This window comes from Mesoplodon bidens, assembly GCF_964165515.1.
Source record: "Mesoplodon bidens genome assembly, chromosome: 17".
Lineage (NCBI taxonomy): Eukaryota > Metazoa > Chordata > Mammalia > Artiodactyla > Ziphiidae > Mesoplodon > Mesoplodon bidens.
This window is the reverse complement of record NC_138174.1, coordinates 514,967-535,503: the sequence shown is the minus strand read 5'-3', so window position 1 is coordinate 535,503 and position 20,537 is coordinate 514,967. Positions and strand designations below refer to the sequence as shown.

The following is a 20,537-nucleotide window of genomic DNA, read 5'->3' as shown; positions in this document are numbered from 1 at the left end:
TAGTTATGGCATGTGGAATCTTTTAGTTGTGGCATGCGGGCTCTTAGTTGCAGCATGCACGTGGGATCTAGTTCCCTGACCGGGGATCGAACCCCGTCCCCCTGCATTGAGACTGTGGAGTCTTAACCACTGGACCAACAGGGAAGTCCCCTGCCTGATTTTTTAAATTGAAGTATAGTTGATCTATAATATTATATTCATTTCAGGTGTATGACATAGTGATTCAATATTATTATACATTATACTCCATTTAAAGTTATTACAAAATAATGGTTATATTCCCTGTGCTGTATATCTTTGTTGCTTATTTATTTTATTATTTTTTTGCGGTACGCGGGCCTCTCACTGTTATGGCCTCTCCCGTTGCAGAGCACAGGCTCCAGACGCGCAGGCTCAGCGGCCATGGCTCACGGGCCCAGCCGCTCCATGGCATGTGGGATCTTCCCGGAACCGGGGCACGAACCCACGTCCCCTGCATCGGCAGGCAGACTCTCAACCACTGTGCCACCAGGGAAGCCCCTTGTTTATTTTATACACAGTAGTTTGCTCCTCTTAATCCCCTACCCTTATCCTGCCCCTCCCCCCTTCCCTTTCCATATTGGTAACCACTAGTTGATTCTCTATATCTGAGTCTATTTGTTTTGTTATCTTCATTCATTTTATTTTTTACATTCCACATATAAGTGGAAACATACAGTATTTGCCTTTCTCTGTCTGAATTATTTCACTGAGTATAATACCCTCCAGGCCCATCCGCGTTGTTGGAATTGGCAGAATTTTATTACTTTTTATGGCCCAGTAGTATTCCATTGTATACATGCACCACACCTTCTTTATCCATTTGTCTGTTGATGGACACTTTGGTTGCTTCCATGTTTTGGCTATTGTAAATAGTGCTGCTATGAACACCGGGGTGCATGTATGTTTTCCAAGTAACGTTTATATTTTCTTCTGATAAAGATCAAGCAGTGAAATCCACTGCTGGATCATATGTCAACTCTATTTTTAGTTTTTTAAGGAACCTCCATACTGTTCTCCATAGTGGCCGTATCAATTTACATTCCCACCAACAGTGTAGGAGGGTTCCCTTTTCTCCACACCCTCTCCAGCATGTTATTTGTAGACTTTTCAATGATGGCCATTCTGATTGGTGTGAGGTGATACCTTGTTGTGGTTTTGATTTGCAAAAACTGCTTGACTTTTGATGAGGAGTGCATTTCTCTATGTCCAGAGGCTTTCATTTGGGCCAGATTCCACACTAAAATTTGGGTTTATAAAGGAGGCAGGTTTCTACTGAGAGGACAGCTGGTGTGGTGCATGCGTGACCCACGCTGTCTCTCTCCACAGGCCTGGGTGCCCCCCAGCCACCTTGGGTGTTTCTGCTCAAGGCAACCACATCCCTCTTTAAAAATTCCACCAAAAAAAGAGAAGATGCTTTGGGCTATTATCTCAAGGTGAGCTTTCTGACCAAGCACACAACCACCTGGAGGCCAAGGAGAAGTGCTGTGCAGAGAGCAGTCCGACATCAACGGTGAGCCACGTTGGGAACCCAGCTGAGAGTGGGGTCATCTCCTAGCTTGTCTGTTGGGTTGCATATTCTAAGGACCCAGACAGAAGGCTTAGTGGCCTGTCTCTTGTTTTGCCTGGGTTATGACTCTCAGCTTTCTGCAACATGGCTGAGATGTGCGATGCGAACTGCTCAGCTGGCCTGTCGGATGAAGGAACACCCCTTGCAAATGTTATTGATGACTGTGTTTATGAACATACCCTGACAGGAGAAAATGCATTTTTTGTGGGAGATGTTGGAAAGACTGTGAAGAAACGCAGTCAGTGGCAGAACAAAGTGGCTCCGATAAAGCCATCCTACGTGGTTAACTGCCACTCCACTCCAGCTGTACTCGAGATCTTGGCAGCTCTTGGATCTGGACTTGCTTTGTTCCAGTAAAACTGACATGGCTGCAGTGCAAGAATTGGGTGTATCCCCAGAAAACATAATTTACACAAGTACTTGCAAGCAGGCATCTCAGATAAAGTATGCAGCAAAAGCTGGAGTGAATATCAAGACATGTGATGATGCAGTCAAATTGAAGAAAACTGCACACCATCACCCAAATGCCAAGACCGTATTTCATTAGGTTCACTTGGTTCATCTGTCCTGGCTCTGGGGGTGCCGGCAACACCCACACACCTCTGCACTCCGCAGGCTCCATGTGCTGCTGCTGCTGATGCAGAGCAGCCGGGCCATCTCCTTCCGCTTCCCTCAGGGCCTGACTACCTGTGGCAGCAGAAGGTAGTACTGGAGGTGAACGCGGTAACGGGAAGTGTGCCACTACCCCGAAGATCAGCAGGCATGTTTTTGGAATATGCTAAGGAACTGGATGTCTAAATCACTGGGGCTAAGGGGACTTCCCTGGTGGTCCAGTGGCTAAGACTCTGCACTCCCAATGAAGGGGGCCTGGGTTCAATCCTTGGTCGAGGAACTAGATCCCACATGCCACAACTAAGAGTTTGCACGCTGCAACTGAAGATCCCGCACAGCCAAAAAATTAAAATTAAATTAAATTAAAATAAATAAAAGTAAATGAGATAATATATTATGAAAAAAAATTGGGGTTAAATTTCACGTTTCAAGGGTCTGCAAAGAATCTCAAGTATACGCCCATGCTCTATCAGATGCCCAGTGTGTGTGACATGGCTGGAGAACTTGGCTCCACGATGAACATGTTAGACGTTGGAGGGGACGTCACAGGAGCAAACTTCAGCTGGAAGAGGTTAATCATGTTGCCAGCTCTTCGCTTGATGTCCACTTTCCTGAAGGATCTGGCGTTAAGATAACTTCAGGACCTGGAAGATACTGTGTGTCTTCTGCATTTACATTTGCTGTTAACATAATTGCAAGGAAAGTTGTTGAAAATGATACATTTTTCTCTGGACTAGAAAAACCAGAAGTGATGAACCAGCCTTCATGTATTATATGAATGATGTTGTTTATGGTTATGTTGCAAGTAAACTGTCTAAGGATTTAAATACCACCCCATTCACAAGAAATACAAGGAAGATGTTTACAAGCAGCCCTTGTGGTCCATCCTGTGATGAGGTTGATCAAATCGTGGAAAACTCTCTTCTTCTTGTACGTGGGAGACTGGCTTTTCTCTGATAACATGGGAGCAAATTCTTTCCGTGAACCATCTGCTTTTAATGATTTTTCACAGGCCAGCCATTTATTACATCATGTTGTTCAGTGACTGGCATGAGACGCAGGATGCTGGAATCACATCAAACACAACGACGAAAGCTTCTTTTTGTGCCTTCGCTCACTCGGCTGAGGCTACAAGACAGCTTCTCCACTGAAGCTTAAACAGGTGTTAACACTTCTTTAGATCTGAAGTTGCAGGGGAAGCTTCTCTGGTCTACGTTCCACTGTGGAAAAAATGTGAACAATCTTATTCTGTTAATTCTCTTGGAAACAAAAACTATTAGTAATAGGTATTTGGAACCAGATGAAATCAGCTTTCGTCTATAATTCACTGGGGGTAATTGGCAGATTTAGGTAATGTATCCAGATTTAAACTTACCAGTTTGCCCCACCCCTTAAGCATTTAAAATAAAATATGCAACAAAATGGATGACTGAGGGGCAACGGAAGCCCATTAACTGGGTTCCCCATTAAACCATTTACATACAAGTAGTACACAGTTTTATATTAAGGGTTCATGTTAAAAAGTCTGTAAAGTTAATGTCTTTCACTCCGATATATCAAATGTCAGTAGAAGAACAGTGTGACTTCAGTAGATATGTTTAGTGTATATAGAATGCGTAAATTTAAGCTTTGAACTGTACTTTAATAAATGCAAAACTGCATCATAGTATTTGTTGTATTTGACCTAATGTAACCTTTGTATGACTGCAATAAATTTTGCATAGAGTAAAAAAAAATTACACTTCAGGTTTTCTGAGATTATGAATGTTTTTGTAGTCATTTGGAATCTCACCACACCAGACTGAATATTGAGAAATCTATTTCTATTGCTAAAGTAGTCTTTTGTCCCTCACTAGTTTGCTGCCCATTTTCTGAAATAATAATAAGACTACTTATTTTCATAGTATCTCTGGACAATCCTTTGTCTATAATATCATTGACAAACCAAAATATTTACTATAAAACCTCTAATACATTAAGCACTTGATATGAAATACTTACCAGAGCTGCCTGCCTTTTGATCAGGAGTTGGTGCGGTGTCCAGTGACTTACAGGGATCGTAAATCTTTACGTCCACCAGTCTCCTTTCTTTGATAGATTCCCTCATAAAATCTGGGTTTGCAATATAAAAATGGTTCTTTTGGATAGACTTCAGTTGATAATGGCTCAGAACATCAGCATTGTCTAAGATTACATGTGTACACTAAGAAAAAATCAATTCATTATGCATTAGTTAAAACCAAAATTTAAATAAATTATTTGTACCTGTTTCTCACCCCATTTGTAATAATTTTTTTTCAGATTTCTAAAACTCTTATGAATGACAATTTCTAGTTACATAAAAGTTTAAAAAGATCAACAGAGTATGGATATGGATACACCATAATTGATTTACCATCTAACCACCTCGCCGTAAGAAGTAAAAATTGAAGTCCAAAGTCATTAGACCCAGGCCTGCAAGTGCAGGGCCTGCCCTGTAGGCTGCTCTCCCCTCCGTGGGTCATTGGTGGGGCTGGCCCAGCCTGCCCCATCCTGGACCATAGCCCTGGGGTTTGCCTACAGGGAGCCTGATTTGCTCTGTGAAGCACATTCAACTCCAGCTGGGTGCTGGCTGCTTCTCTGGTATTTAATAGTTTGCCTATGAATATCAGAAACAGAATGTCCCAGTTTACCTACATTTTAGGCAGAATTGTATATTCTTCCCTTACACGGCTTTGCTCACTCACCTGACTCACCATTTCTGTGGATGGATGAATAATTCATGCCTGTTCTCAGTTCATTTTCTGGGTAGAGAATGACAACATGGTCTCTCATTTTTAGAAACTCTCACATACCGTGAGTGCAATCTTTTTGGACATTATTTTCCAATGTACATAAACATCTGAAATGTGCACACCAGCTACTATAACAAAGGAAGCAGTTCGATACGTGACGGTGAGGAATGATCTCTCAGATAAATCGTGAAGTGGAAAAGCAAGTGCAGACCATTTGTCTGCTGTGCTGCATCTGTGGCTGAAACAGAGCTGTGTGCTTATGTGTGTTGTCTGCGCAGAGAGCAGCTCCAGAACTGGTCTGGGCAGATCCTGGTCTGGGCAGATCCCACGTGCCGCGGAGCAACTAAGCCCGTGCACCATGACTACTGAGCCTGCGCTCTAGAGCCCATGAGCCACAACTACTGAGCCCGTGTGCCACAACTACTGAAGCCCACGCGCCTAGAGCCTGTGCTCCACAACAAGAGAAGCCACCGCAATGAGAAGCCTGCACACTGCAACGAAGAGTAGCCCCTGCTTGCCACAACTAGAGAAAGCCCATGCAGAGCAATGAAGACCCAACGCGGCCAAAAATAAATAAATAAATAAATAAATGTGTATATATATATACATATATATATATATATATATATATACATACATATAAAGAAACAATAAAGTAATGAATGGTGAGATACCGGGTTTAATTCACAGTAGCTCTTTGTCAGTCTTTGAACGTGGAGTCTGTTCTAGCAGCTTGTCCACAGTAAGCTGGTGTTTCCTGAAGGGCAGTGGGTCCCACTGGTTTAAGGAGGGTCAGCGAGCAGGTGTCCCTCTCCAAACGGCCTCTTAACCCTTGACCGCTGGGTTCCCCTGGCTGTAGTCCCACCCTAGGCCCTTGCTGGGCAGTAGTGCCCACGTGAGGCCCTAAATGACATCTGAGTGCAGACAACCCCCAGGGTAGGGCAGAAGGTCCGCTGTGTCCCAGCACGTCCCCGACATGCAGAGCCCCCTCCTGGACAGTCACCGCCGGGGCTCCGTCCGGGGCTTCGGCCCTCGACTGCCCCTCCACCCCGGGGAGCCAGGCCCTGTCCCCATCCCTTTGGCCCCGGCCCTCTGCCCAGCAATGGAGTCCTGTCTCCCATCTCTGCCCCTCATTTCTTCTCCACACTGAAGCATGAGCAACCTTTTTCTTATTTTGAAAATTATGTTTCAAATGAAATTCAAATTTCCTATCATGGTTCAAGGCCTGGCCTCTCCCCAGCCTCATTCTGGCTGAGATGGCTTTTTCTTCAGATTGGCAAAACCCTCAGGGCATTGACAGTGGGGGGCTGTAATAGGAAAGAACCTTCTGTATTCTATTACAAGTGAATCACTAAAGGGATGTTGCCTGTAAGCTTAAGTTATACACAATGGCCCATCTCTGGGAACCCTGCCTGCCAGGTAATGAGCATTAAGCTAAAATACCTTTGTTTAGCTCACAAACCTCCTGACCAGGCTCACCTGTGAATGACTGACTGCAAGGAGGAAGAAATTAACCCATCCCCTCCAGAGGCTGATGGGAACCAGGAGATGTTTGACTTTACTGCCCTTTGAGTATAAGAGGAGCCTGAATTCTAACTGAATTCTAACTCAGACAAGATGGTTCTTTAGGGGCACAAGCCCACCATCTTCTCGGTCTGCTGGCTTTCCGAATACAGTCGTTAGTCCTTGCCCCACGTACTGCTCTCTCGATTATCGGGCTCTCCTGCGGCGCAAGCAATACAAGCTTGGACTTGGTAACAGTGGTTCGTTTCTTACACTGTACCGGTTGTTAAAAATAGCACTTCATTTGATTTCTTTACATATTTATTTAAACAGACACAAAGCCTGGGTGTGTACACAACGGTAACTTGCGGTGTCTGCATCTGCAGTGGCAATTAAGAAATCGGTTTTCGAGTTTTGCACTTTAGTGTTCAAAACAGAACTAGGTTTATTTTAATAAAAAATAAAATTAGGCTTTATTACCTAATGGGCAAAGAGCCAACTACGCATTAGGCAGAAAAGACGAGCGATAGCTACTTTAGGAGTGACTCCATCACAAGGTTACCTTTGACTCATCAGAGAGTGTGGCCGACTGTCCTTTTTTCTTTTACTTGGTCACTGGTGGCAAAGAAGACAAAAACAAAAGACACACGGAACTAGACAGACGCCCCCGCCCCAACCGCGAGAGCTCCAGCCGAAGTTTTGAAAGGCAGGGGAGGGACTCGGTCTGTCCCGGAAGTTCTCTCCGGGAGCTGTTTCCCCCCGCCTCTCCGCCCGCCGCCACCACCCCTTGCCCGAGCCCGGGCGGAAGACTCCGGGCCGTGAGCGCCTAGTAACGTGGAACGCTGGGTCGCCGGGAGTGGTAGTTTGCGTGAGTCCGGCTGCGCGCTCTCGCAAGCGCAGAGGGGCAGGTGGGAACTACATTTCCCACGAGCCCTCGGGCCCGGGCGGAGCCAAGCAGGCCGCGGAGGCTGTGGCGGGTGGTTTGTAAAGGTAGCGGCGGAGACGAAGACGGCTCGGGCGCTGGTGTGAGTTGACTGAGAGGCCGGGGCCGCGGAGCGGGACTTCATGGCGGGGGTGGGGTGGGGAGGACCGGAGCAGCTGGTGTGTTCGTCGCCCTGCGTCCACGAGGGACGGCGGGGCGCGCGGGGAGCGGCGCCGGGCGGCGGGGGGAGCTCTGGGTCAGTGTCGGGCCTGCTAGCGCTGTTCCGCGGCGGCTTCTCGCGGGCTCCCTCCGCTTGTGGTTTCGGCTGCACTCTGAGCTGCTGCGCGAGGAGCGCGTCTGTGCGTCACCTTCCTGCTGGTCTGGGCCGGTCTCCCTGCCGGCAGGTGCGGTCTTGCAAAGCTTCGGGTTTGAAAGCTTTGCTGTGGGTTGGTGGCTTTCAAGGACGTGTACTTTGGGAGACCGGTAAGTCACGTTCCTAAGCGACCAGTTACTTCTCAAGGCCTGAGGGAGGCTTTGAATTGTTTGCGTCTACGTTTTCCGCCTCGCGAGGTAGAGAATTTATCCCCCCCGCCCCGCTGCTTTAAAGAATGTTTACGTGGCAGTCTTTGGAGGTTTCAAGGCTGTCCGTTCGTTTCAAACAGATTTTGATATCAGGAAGATCTGAGTTCACCTGCTAATAATCCTTTCTAGGCATTTTGCTGTGTATGCTCCCTTTACTAAGGCCTTAGCATCAATACTAAGTAACAGGTTAAGGTGGAATTGTATTTCTGTGCGTCATGCCGACAGTAAATATACCTCTAGGGTCATAGTGATGAAGCTGAAAAGAAGCAGGGGAGGTTTCTTTTTTACGTGGGCGAGAGATGTGTCACCGAAAGTGAGTTCCGGATGCTCCTGCTCAAAAGCCAGTGAAGAGGCAAGGCTGGTGGAAAGGAGAGTTTGCTTTCTTTTGGGTGCCGGGAGCGGGGAGGGCGACTCCTGTCCAAAGGCCGACTCCCCTCCCCCGCCCTCCCCGGCGACAGTCGACAGTCGTGGGTCAAGAGCTGTTATAGGCAGCGGGAGAGGCCCACGTGGAAGCAGCGCAGGCAGCTCGGACAGGCATCTTGAAGCTGGTCATGCGGTGCTCTGGCCAGCGTCATCTTGACTGTTTTAAGTAGTTAATCTTAGGTTCCAAAGTCGGTTTGTTCCCGTTTTCTTGAGCCCAGTTCTTAGAATTGCGGCAGCTTATGTCATGGCTACAGTTAATGTCGTTCACTTCTCCCACCTGATGGGGGTTTCATTATCTACAAGACATCCCACCGGAGACGGCTCAGGATATTAGCTACAACCCTTGAGAAGGAGCTAAAGTGCCTTGCCTTTGCTTAATGACTAAACTATTATTGTTTTGTCCTGTTTGACTGCTTTTCTTTGCTTCTGCATTTTCTCACTTCTCTGGTTAAACTTATTCTTTGGCTAAAATTTTTCCACAGACAAAAAGGCAGGCTGAGGACATGGGGGGCACGGACCATAGGGTCCTGCTGAGTTTTAGATGCAGACGTCTGAGTGCTGCATCATGAGGACATGGAGTAAGAGATATCCAGTAAAGTGCCTTAATCTTTTTTTTTTTTTTTTGCCACACCATGTGGCTTGCCAGATCTTAGTTCCCCAACCAGGGATCGAACCCTGGGCCCTTGGCAGTGAGAGTGCAGAGTCCTAACCACTGGACTGCCAGGGAGTTCTCAGAGTGCCTTAATCTTAAGTGTACAGCCTAAACATATATACCAGTGTAGTCACCACCCAGATTAAGAACATCCCTATCATCCCTGAAGGCAGAAACCCCTTCCCAGGCAATACCAACTTCCTAGACAACCATGATTCTGACTTCTGGACCTGTGAATTTATTTTGCCTATTCTCAAACTCCATACTAAATGGAATCACACAGTATTCGTGTCAGACTTTGATTCAACTTTTCTCATCCATGTCGTTGCCTATAGCAGTAGGGTTTTTTTTTTTAATGCCGTAATAGCTGTGGTTCTCAAAGTGTGATACCAGTGAGAAAACAAATCACACTGCCATTTTTGTTTTGTTTTATCCCCAGTTTTCTCCATTTCAGTTAATGGCAACTCTGTTCTTCCAGTTGTTTAGCCAGAGAATTTTCAGGAATGAAGGAGAGGATCCCAGGACACTCTGTAGGTTGTGGTAGACAATAAAGGAGTAGTAGGTTATATAGTTTGATCATACGAGGTTCAAAATTGGGGACTTTGATGGTAGAGGAAGGGAGAATAGTCCAGGTCTAAAAAAGAACAATAAAGAAGATACGTATTCCAAGGGTATGGGCTCCATAGGAGGAAGTTTTCTCAGGAAGGTGAGAGAAGAGGTTAAGAATAATAGATTTTGCTCGTGACGCACGGTGAGTGTTTGGCATTGGGATGCTTGGGACACGGAGACAGGATAAGCACGTGCGTGGAGGTTAGCGTGGCAGGGATGAAGGGCGCTGACATACATAGATTCCCAAACATAAAGACGTGAACCCTGGAGGAGTCAAGGTGGATAGTGGTGATGGGCTGTGCGAACTGGTGGTTTTCGGGAGGAATGGGGCATTGGTGGGGGCTTCCTGCAGACGGGAGTCATGAAGTGTGGATGACTGGGTCTTATTCTGCCCCTCATAGCTGCACCACATGCACCTCTTCCACCGGGTCCTTAGCTTTTCCTCTAAGTGAGGCCTTTCTGTCCACCCCGTCTAAACTTGCAGTCTCCTACCCCCACATGGCTTTTGTGTGTATTTTCCCCACTAGCCTCTGAGTTATTAACTGCTGTCTACCCAGTGCCTACAACAGTACTGGGCACAGAGTAAGAACACAGTAAATGTTAGTTGCTTATCTGTTGCACAGTCACAGAGTTACACTAGGAATTTGGTTGTTTTAGAGTATGATTCATACAGCATAGCTGTCCTGTGCTGTGAACCAATGAAATTTTTATTGTTGCACATTGAATGAACACAAACAATACTTTATAAAACTGAAGTATTTTCAACAATATAACCTTAGTTCTGATTTATTTTTAACTTACTTTTAGCAAACATTTATCAAATTTCTTCTATCTCCCAGGGATGGATGGTGCTAGACAGTGGGGAATATACAGATACCTTCAAGGAACTCACAGCTTGGTAGGTTATGAACACAGAAGCGAAATACCACTAATAATGAGATGACTGCCAAAGTAGTGATGTCAGAGACCTCTAGGAAAGCAGATGAGAGACTGCCTGGTGGGCAAGGGATTATAAGGGAGAAGGGGAGTAACGGACAGCAGTAGACAGTGCCAGGGGAAGCCATGGGGTGGTGGTGACTTCTGTTCTGGGACCAGGGAGAACACGGGTTCCCCGTATTGGGCAAAGAAGCAGTACTGGACTAGGGCCAGACGCATGCAAGTGGTCAAAGTGGATATTGACAGTGGCCTATTTTTCCTTTGGTAATCAAGTCACTTAGAAGATGCTTTAGCACCCTTAGTTTTTGGTCAACTGATTGAGCACTTGTGTAAATTCATCAGTAACTGATTAAATCAGAAGGGAACTTTGAGTTTTGATCCCCTCAATTTGGATATTTTAAAGACGTTTTAAAAATATGTAACTTATTGCCTGATTGCTTTGCTAGTTAAAGTCTTTCTTATAAGAAATATTCAGTAGGTTTTTGTGCTGGGTTGAGGTTTGGGTTGAATAGCTTTAACTAATAATTTTTGTTGGCTGTCTTGTTTCTACAGGTGTCGGAAATTAACAGCTCTTCTAGCTTTTACATTATTTAAATACAGTAGTGTCGTTGGACTAAAATGTTCCTGATGTCAACCTCTTCGGAGTTAAACAGTGGGCAGAACTTCTTAACCCAGTGGATGACCAATCCTTCTCGGGCTGGGGTCATATTAAATCGTGGATTTCCTATTTTGGAAGCAGAGGAAGAGAAGCGAGCAAATGTGAACATTTCTCCCAGCTTTCCTATTAAACCCACAGATTTTTCAAATAGCTTCAGCTTTATAAGTGAAGAAGATTCACTTCATGAAGAACAGAAGTTGGAGCCCAACAGCCCTTACAAGTTACAATCAGATAAAACTGAAGCACAGAGAGTCTTTCCTTCAACTAAAGAGGGAACACAAATAGTGGCATGTCAGCATGCTCCTGGACACTGGGAAGATAACAAAAATGACCTTATTTCAGATCCTGTGAGTGAATTCAAAGAAGTGGCTTATAAAGACCCACTTTTTAAAAAGCTTGAACAGGTAAAACGGGATTTGACTTAATATGTATCTGTGTTATCGCACAGTTATTGCAGGTACGATGAAAGGTCACCTGTTCCGGGTCTTTTTGTTTCTTCCCCTTTACTGTGAAAGCCTCATAATGCCATATTTTGCTATTTGTTTGATATGAAACATTAAAGCATGTTTAATACGTAAGATATCCATATAGCACTTATGATAACATTTTTAGGTTTCTTCCTCATTTTGTAAAAACTAAATTGGAAATGGTTGACCAAATATTAGGGAGGAAAAGTTGATTATAAATGTACTGATACCTACCCTGTTTTAAGAGTCAAAGGATTCATGTGACTTTTTCTGTTTCTTAGTTGAGTTTAGTTTTGGTGGCAGATTTAGTTACTTAGAGATCCCTCTTTTTTTTTTAATTTTTAGAATTTTAAAATTTTTATGTGTTTCTTTGGCTCTGCCAGGTCTTAGTTGCGGCATGCAGGGTCTTTACTTGCAGCACGTGGGATCTAGTTCCCTGACCAGGGATTGAACCCGGGCCCCCTGCATGGGGAGCGTGGAGTCTTAACCACTGGACCACCAGGGAAGTCCCTAGAGAGCCCTCTTTGAAACTCTTTATTAGAGAAGATATGAGAAGGGAGATGGGAGGGATTAAGATAAATGTAAGGGGCAAAGGCCCATAAAGAAATATTAAGTTAGTTTAATCAAGTTAATTTTATGTTTAAAAAGCTGAAAGAAGTACAACAGAAGAAGCAGGAACAACTGAAGAGGCAACAGTTAGAGCAACTGCAAAGGCTCATGGAGGAACAGGAGAAGCTGCTCACCATGGTGTCTGCGCAGCATACACTCCCAGGTATTATGTGCTTACGTAAGACCTTTGGTTAGTACAGAGATGGACAGTTACGTACACTTCCTATCTTTCATTGTTTGACAGGTTATTTCTACCATTTCTCTATCATATGTTGCAAGCTCCAATTTCTTAAGAAGCCAAGCAGACAACTATGGAATGGTGGTGGTGTAATATAATTGGGATGAGGGATCTGTGCCATTCTGGAGCATGTGTGCCCTGCTTAAAGGCATTCATATTTATTTATTAAATAAAAATTTAAAAAGACCCAGCAGAATAAAAGATCCAGAGCTGAATTTGGCCTAGGGCTACTGGTTTAGGTTTACAACCCCTGCCTGATGAATGAAAAACTGCTCAGGGTCATAAAGATGCGTATGTGTAGAAGCCATTCTGCTCAGCTAAAGAACCATACCAGAAATATTTTCTGTGGTAGTAGAGGACAGTTTTTCTGTTGTATGCCAGATCAATTAATAGAAAGCATGATGTGCTTATCAGTGGGGGCAAAGCAGTGGAAATGTGATCTGGAGCAGTAGTTTTGAAAGTTTTTTGACCATGCCGCATAGTAACAAAAACATTTTAAATGAAGACTCATAATTTCAAAGAAATTTCATGAATCAGTTCTTATTGGTGTGCCTGGCAGGTAACAAGGATATTTTCTATTTTGTTTATTATATTCTATGTCATTAAAAAAATGCCATTCATGATCTGTTGTGTCTGCTGATAAGATGGTTTATGTCCCACAGTTTGAAAAATAGCGACCTGGAGCAGTGTGTTTGCTTCTTGGTGCTACCTTTTAAGAGACAAGCTTTACTGATTCAGTAAAATGCTCGTTCTCTTCAGAGGTTGCGCTGGACATTGAGAATACAAAGAAGAAAAGATATTGGCAAATGGATGTGCAGAGTGTGGCTGGATGGTGCTCGGGGAGTGGTGGTGGTGCTGGTGATGAGAACGGCAGCAAAGGAAGAGTGGTTTAGGGAATTTGGATGTTTATCTTAGAGAATATAGGGAACGTGGTGTGTATCTTGAAATAATTGAGTGCCTTTATGGAATACATAAAAATAGTAATCAAAATCACTTACAATAGCCTGTGATAGTTCTTAAGGTAGAAATAGCACTATGGTAGAGCAATAGGGAAGCAGATTTCAAACTTATTAATATAAGAACTACCTCCATGGAGTTATGGAACAATTGCTTTAGGGCCATTTTCACATTTTTTGGTTTCTGGACCCTGTAACACTCTTAAATTATTGAGGACCCCAAAGAGCTTGTGTTATATGGGCTATAGCTATTGATATTTACTGTGTTAGAAATTAAAACTTAGAAATTTAAAAACTAATTCATTTAAAATAATAACCAATTACATGCTATAAATAAGTTTGTTTTTTGTTTTTTTTGGCTGCCTTGGGTCTTTGTTGCTGCATGCGGGCTTTCTTTAGTTGTGGTGAGCAGGGGCTACTTTTTGTTGTGGTGCGCAGGCTTCTCATTGCAGTGGCTTCTCTTGTTGCAGAGCATGGGCTCTAGGCTGAGCAGGCTTCACTAGTTGTGGTGCACAGACTTAGTTGCTCCACGGCACGTGGGATCTTCCCGGACCAGGGCTCGAACCTGTGTCCCCTGCATTGGCAGGCAGATTCTTAACCACTGCACAACCAGAGAATAACATTTTTTAATGAAAAAAGTTTTTCTAAAAACTTAGTGAGAAGAATTGCATTATTTAATGTTTCTGAAAATCTCTTTAACTTCTGGCTTAAAGAACTCAGCTGATTCTCGCATCTACTTTTGCCTCCCATCTCTTCAGTTATGTTGTTTTGGTTGATGTATGTGGAAAAAAACCCAGCCTCACACAGATATGTAATTGGAAAAAGGAGAGAGGAGTATTTTAATAGGCTTTTCAAAAAATTTTGGTTATTTCTTTGATACTGCACCAAACTCAACAAGTGGTCGTTTCTTAACAGTTATTCACAATATGGAATCTGAAATCATATTAGTGAATTTTCATGCTCTGTTACATTAAAATATGTTAGAATGTCTTGGCATTTTTTTCTTTAAAAATAAAGATTATTAAAAATAATTATTGCATTAATTAAAATAGATCTCAGTTTCTTTTTTTTCTTTCTTTATTTGGCTGTGTCGGGTCTTAGTTGCGGCACACGGGATCTTCGCTGAGGCATGCGAGATAATTTTTTCTTCGTTGCAGCACTCAGGCTTCTCTCTAGTTGTGGTGTGCAGGTTTTTTTCTCTCTCTAGTTGTGGCGTGTGGGCTCTTGGGCGTGAGGGCTCTCATTGAGGTGTGCGAGCTCAGTAGTTGTGGTATGTGGGCTTAGTTGCCCTGTGGCATGCAGGATGTTAGTTTCCCGACTAGGGATCGAACCCGCGTCCCCTGTATTGGTAGGTGGTTTCTTTACCACTGGACCACCAGGGAAGTCCCTAGATCTCAGTTTCTAAAGTATCATAAAATTTTAGGAAGTTTCTGAAAGTCAGAATCATTCAAGGTCAGAATGATTTATTCTTCAAAGTAATTTTGAGTATGCCTGTAGACTTTTGTATAAGCATAAAAAAGGATGTGAAATCGTACATGACTATTAATAATAGTTACTCCAAGGGATTGATTTTTTTTTTTTTTTTTTGCTGTACGTGGGCCTCTCACTGTTGTGGCCTCTCCTGTTGCGGAGCACAGGCTCCGGACGCACAGGCTCAGCGGCCATGGCTCACGGGCCCAGCCACTCTGCGGCACGTGGGATCTTCCCGGACCGGGGCACAAACTTGTGTCCCCTGCATCGGCAGGTAGACTCTCAACCACTGCACCACCAGGGAAGCCCAGGGATTGATTTTATAAGAAGATGTGTACTTATGCAGATTAACTTTATACTTCGAATTATTTGAGTTGCCAAAATAAGCAAGAATTACTTCCACAATTTAAAACATCAAATTAAGTGAAATGAATAAATAAATAACAGTAATTACAAACCATACCACTCAATGGGATGTTATATTATGCCTTTATGCATTCTATGAGTTATTGGAATAAACTAAGTGTACATTTCCTTCAAACTCTGGGATCATACAGTTCTAAGTGGAATGACAATAATCTTTCTTTTATTTGCTGTACCCAACCTGTATTTAATTTCCACACCTGGAGTGAGGTTTGTTGAGCTCCAGAGTCTGGGTTTCTACTGGCATCTACTCTCTCAGGTGCACATGGCATAAGAGAAAGGTCACATTAAAAGATAAAGTCATAGGCAGATCATCTGATTTCTCAGATAACCCCAAGAGCAGGGATTCCAGAAGGAAGTCACAGAAACTCAGGAGTTAATCATCAAACTCTACTTGGCAAGCACTGTGCATTTATCCTTCCTTAAGACAAAAATAAACAAGTAAAACTTTTTTTAAAAACATCTTTATTGGAGTATAATTGCTTTACAATGTTGTGTTAGTTTCTTTCTTCCTTTTTTTTTTAAACATCTTTATTGGAGTATAATTGCTTTACAATGGTGTGTCAGTTTCTGTTTTATAACAAAGTGAATCAGCTATACACACACATGTATCCTCATATCTCCTCCCTCTTGCGTCTCCCTCCCACCCTCCCTATCCCACCCCTCTAGGTGGTCACAAAGCACCCAGCTGATCTCCCTGTGCTACACGGCTGCTTCCCACTAGCTATCTATTTTACGTTTGGTAGTGTATATATGTCCATGCCACTCTCTCACTTCGTCCCAGCTTCTCTTTCCCACTCCCCGTGTCCTCAAGCCCATTCTCTATACAAGTAAAACTTTTAAGTGATGTTTTCTGGGAACAACATTTAAGTTAACTGCTAGTGATCAATAATTTTTTTTAGTATAAAAAATACCTAGGGCTTCCCTGGTGGTGCAGTGGTTGAGAGTCCGCCTGCCGATGCAGGGGACATGGGTTCGTGCCCCGGTCTGGGAGGATCCCACATGCCGTGGAGTGGCTGGGCCATGAGCCATGGCTGCTGAGCCTGCGTGTCCGGAGCCTGTGCTCCGCAATGGGAGAGGCCACAGCGGTGAGAGGCCCACGTACTGCAAAACAAAACAAAAAAAACCCTGAACTTAACACATACATTTTGAAAATTTACTGTGCCTTTCAAAATGTTTTATATAAACCTGGTAGTCAATTATTATGATTATTTATTCTTTCATTAATTATCTTGGCATTTTGAATGGATTTTTCATCACCTTTGGTTTGGTAAAACCAAACCATGCATTGGTTATTTGGAAAATAATAGTTCCCTGAGTTATGTAGGCTTTTAAAATATTGACATATTTCATTATAAAAATTTATATCCATTAATACTACCACAGATCTCATCATAACAGTATTATAAAGTTGTCAAGCTCATGGTGATGGACATGTTTTCCAACATTCTCATTTTTAATTGGAAGTTCAGATTTTATCATTGGCAACAAATATTGTCAGCTTCCTTGAAGTAACTGGCTCACTTGTTTCATCTTTGAAAAAATGCCTGCCAAGTACTGAGGTTTAAATCATCATGGTTTGTCATTCATTCTTTCAAGTAAAACTGATGTTCCCTGAAAGAAGTGTCTAGTTGAGCTTAGCAGATTTTTTTTTTTTTGGTCTGCGCCATGCGGCATGTGGGATGTTAGTTCCCCGACCAGGGCACTCTGCCCCCCTGCATTGGAAGCTTGGAGTCTTAACCACTGGACTGCCAGGGAAGTTCCTCTAGTTGAGCTTATAGCTCAAAAATTTCACAGCTTGTGTCTTGGTTTACGGCAGAAGTGATTTATGCCTACTTCTCATTTTGTCCTATAGAATGTTCATGTACTCAAGGCTTAAAATTTAATTTAAAAATTTAATAATTTTTGCTGCTTTATTTAGGACATTCTTAAGTAAAACTTTATTTTAAGGTTTAAAAAAATTTTTTTTAATTTATTTTTGGCTGCGTTGGGTCTTTGTTGCTGTGCATGGGCTTTCTCTATTTGCGGTGAGTGGGGGCTACTCTTCTTTGTGGTGTGCGGGCTTCTCATTGTGGTGACTTCTCTTGTTGCAGAGCATGGGCTCCAGGCGTGCGGGCTTCGGTAGTTGTGGCTCACGGGCTCTGGAGTGCAGGCTCGGTAGTTGTGGTGCACGGGCTTAGTTGCTCCGCGGCATGTGGGATCTTCCCGGACCAGGGCTCGAACCCGTGTCCCCTGCATTGGCAGGTGGATTCTTAAACACTGCGTCACCAGGGAAGCCCAAAACTGTTGTTTTTTGGTTTTAAACTGAGAGTACATGGTGGTGATGAATACAGTGACTGCTAGCGCAGTGGGTGCTGCTGTACTGCTTTTGAATGAAGTCTCCAGGAAGTTTCCATTTTGCCTTTGCAACGTCAGTACATATGTCAACACAGTGAAAAAGGCAAGTTCTGTCTTAATATTTCTGAAAGTAGCTTAGAGCTTGGTGGATGCCCTGAAAGAGTTTTGGAGACCTCCAGGGGTTTACAGATCATGCTATGAGAACTGCTGCTTTGGGTTGTTGCTCTTCTGTCAAAGATGTCGTTAGGCTGAAGTGGGTTGACCATTCGTTAAAAGTATTTAGTGGGAGAATGTTGTTATTCAGGGAGGTTGAATCTGATACTCAGTGAGGACCTGCCTGCTTTCCAGTCTTATCTGTGGGCTGGGGATGAGGCAGATGGTACAGGACGTAAGTGGCATACGCCTCTTTTATGAAACACTTCCCATTGTGTCTTTTAATTCTGTTTAATTGAAACAATCTGGGAGAACAGAGGAACGTAGCAGGATTCCAAGGGACTGGTACGGCAGGCAGCATGGCTAGTATTGCCGTCTGTCCTCTAAGGACTGTACCTTAGAGGTCTGTAGAAAGGGAATCCTCTCTCTGTTTATTGGGTGATTTCAAAAGTAGAGACTTAAGAAACAAAACAGGTCAAAAGTAATACAGGAAATTTAGGAACTACAGAAAAGTACAAAACAGAAGTCACCCATAATTCCACCACCTGAAGTTACCAACATGTTAATGGTAATATAAAGGGACAATGCGTTTATGTGTTGTGACACAGCAGTTATTGATCATCAAGGAGCAATTCAGATTCTTTGTACCTGTCTGCGTTGGTGTCTCCATTTAACTGTGTTCGTCACAGGGCTGTGGAGTTGACAGCTCCCAGCAGAGCTCATGGACGGAGCATGATTGGTGCCTCCAGAGGTAGGCGGTGCTGCAGCTCTGCCACGTACACACTGCACGGGACTCGTGGTAGAAATAAATTCAAAAATCAGAGGTCACTGTGGAGTCTTACAGTTTCATGATTTTGTTAAACATAGTTTCCTATTAACGAGGAAAAGATACTTTTATCACTTGGGAGAAAGCTTTGTACTCAATAGTAGGGGTAACAGGTAGTACAGAAAATGTTACAGAAAGTCATCAGTTTTGTTGATTTTCTTAATCGTAAGGTTTAACTCTAGTGCCTGACGACCAGAGCCAGAAGTACAGATCTCCAGGAAATTCAGCCACTGCAGAGAAACCCACGCCCTTCTTACCATCATATATCTACCAGAATCAAACCCAAGAAAAAAACCACACTTCCAACATTTTACCTGATGAACAAAACAACTTCCGTAGAACTACTCATCAAGATTTTGTCTTAACTTCAAAAAGTGGTGCTTCTCCCAATTTGTTTTATGAGGCTCAATATCAAGAAGCGCTTGTGAAAAAAAATGATTTGAAGGAAGAAAACCATAACCATCCTAAAGGTGAGTTACTTATTTTTCTCTGTTCTGTAGTTAACTGACAGTGTCACCTCGTTGTTCTAAGACAAGAAAAGTCCTTTCTGCATTTTTTCCTTGTCCCCTGCGTCTTTAATTGTGAGATCCTACCTGCTGCACAGCCACTGAGCCTGGATAGGACACAGAACCAGACATAGAATTTGTGACTTTCCAGGAACAAATTGCAGGACAACTCATGCCAATTTCAAACCTCATGTGGCAGCGTGGGTCTTCAAAAAGGGAGGCAGTGAGTTCTGCATGCACCATTTTTCTTGAGAGCTTAGAAAAGCTTAAAATTGAGTTAAAATGTGTGTGCTGGTGGTGGGGCACAGGATAGAAGATGTGAAGTGTGAGCAGTAGGTTGGTGATGGGTGTTATTACTCACAAAAGGCATCCCCCCCTAACCCAGACACTCGTCGCTGTCCGAGTTCCCAGCACCCGGCACGTTCCTGCCAGAGAACTGGCACTCAGTGTCTGATGGTCCAAACTCATGGAGCTCTCGAGGCATTTCTAGTATATTTTCTTCTTGTCCTTTTTTGAAAAAATTTTTAAGTCCTGTTGCTGTGCTCACTCCCTGCCCTTTTTTCCCCCTCCACATTTTGTAATCATAAAATACTGTATAATAAAATTGTGTTCTTTTCCCACCCAACATGGAAATGCTTATGGTACGTTCTGTAGCCTTCATAACCGTAATTTTAATGGTTCTCATCTTTATGCAGATCATCAAATAATATATCAGTATTTAATGTTCTTTGTGGTAGGACTGATTCATTTCCATTATTTTTAATTTAGTTTTCAATTTTAATGGTGTTTTTATGTATATGTTCCTTAGAGTAAGTTATAGAAAAACACAAATGATATGGCAAAAGGTGTCTATACTTACTGTTGAGGATTGGGCAGTTTTGGGATAAAAACTTATTCCTAATTTCGAGTAATTCCTTGGTGTAAAGAGTCAAATGTCTTTTCCTTATTTTTTAAACAGTACTCTCCCTTAACCTTTTCAATTTTTTTTTTGTTTGTTTTTTGGCCGCACTGTGCAGCATGCAGAACTTCCCTTACCAGGGATCAAACCGCTTGCAGTGGAAGTGCAAAGTCTTAACTATTGGACCACCAGGGAAGTCCCCTTAACCTTTTATTTTGGAAAATTTCAAACATCCAGAAACGTTGAAAGACCACTGCCGTAATTACCAGTATACCCACCACCTAGATGCAACTGTTGATATTTTTCCATATTTACTTTGTCTGTCTATATTGGTATGTGTGTCTATATATCTGTATCTATACTTAAATTTATATCTGTATTTACATCTGTATATA

The 20,537-nt window shown here is 43.2% G+C and overlaps 1 protein-coding gene and 1 pseudogene across 8 annotated transcripts in view; both read left to right on the top strand.

Annotated features, from left to right (window-relative positions):
• The first annotated feature begins 1,672 nt into the window (after positions 1–1,672).
• Positions 1,673–3,420, top strand: LOC308604881 (antizyme inhibitor 1-like; annotated as a pseudogene). Its single transcript has 3 exons — positions 1,673–1,941; positions 2,204–2,290; positions 2,606–3,420. The product of its transcript is annotated as an antizyme inhibitor 1-like (transcript).
• A 4,008-nt stretch (positions 3,421–7,428) lies between these two features.
• Positions 7,429–20,537, top strand: part of CPAP (centrosome assembly and centriole elongation protein) — a 60,629-nt gene continuing 47,520 nt past the window's right edge. For 3 of the 7 annotated variants that reach the window (XR_014013622.1, XR_014013623.1, XM_081214940.1), the window contains exons 1-4: positions 7,429–7,502; positions 11,154–11,663; positions 12,375–12,498; positions 18,921–19,208. Coding sequence is in view for 1 of the 7 variants with exons in the window: in XM_081214940.1 (XP_081071066.1) it covers positions 11,220–11,663; positions 12,375–12,498; positions 18,921–19,208 (856 nt within the window). In the remaining 6 variants the exon portion in view is untranslated. Of the gene's footprint in view, positions 7,503–7,703; positions 7,883–10,504; positions 10,564–11,153; positions 11,664–12,374; positions 12,499–18,920; positions 19,209–20,537 lie in introns of those variants that run through there. The other 4 variants (XR_014013624.1, XR_014013626.1, XR_014013621.1 and 1 more) reach the window with 4 other exon arrangements.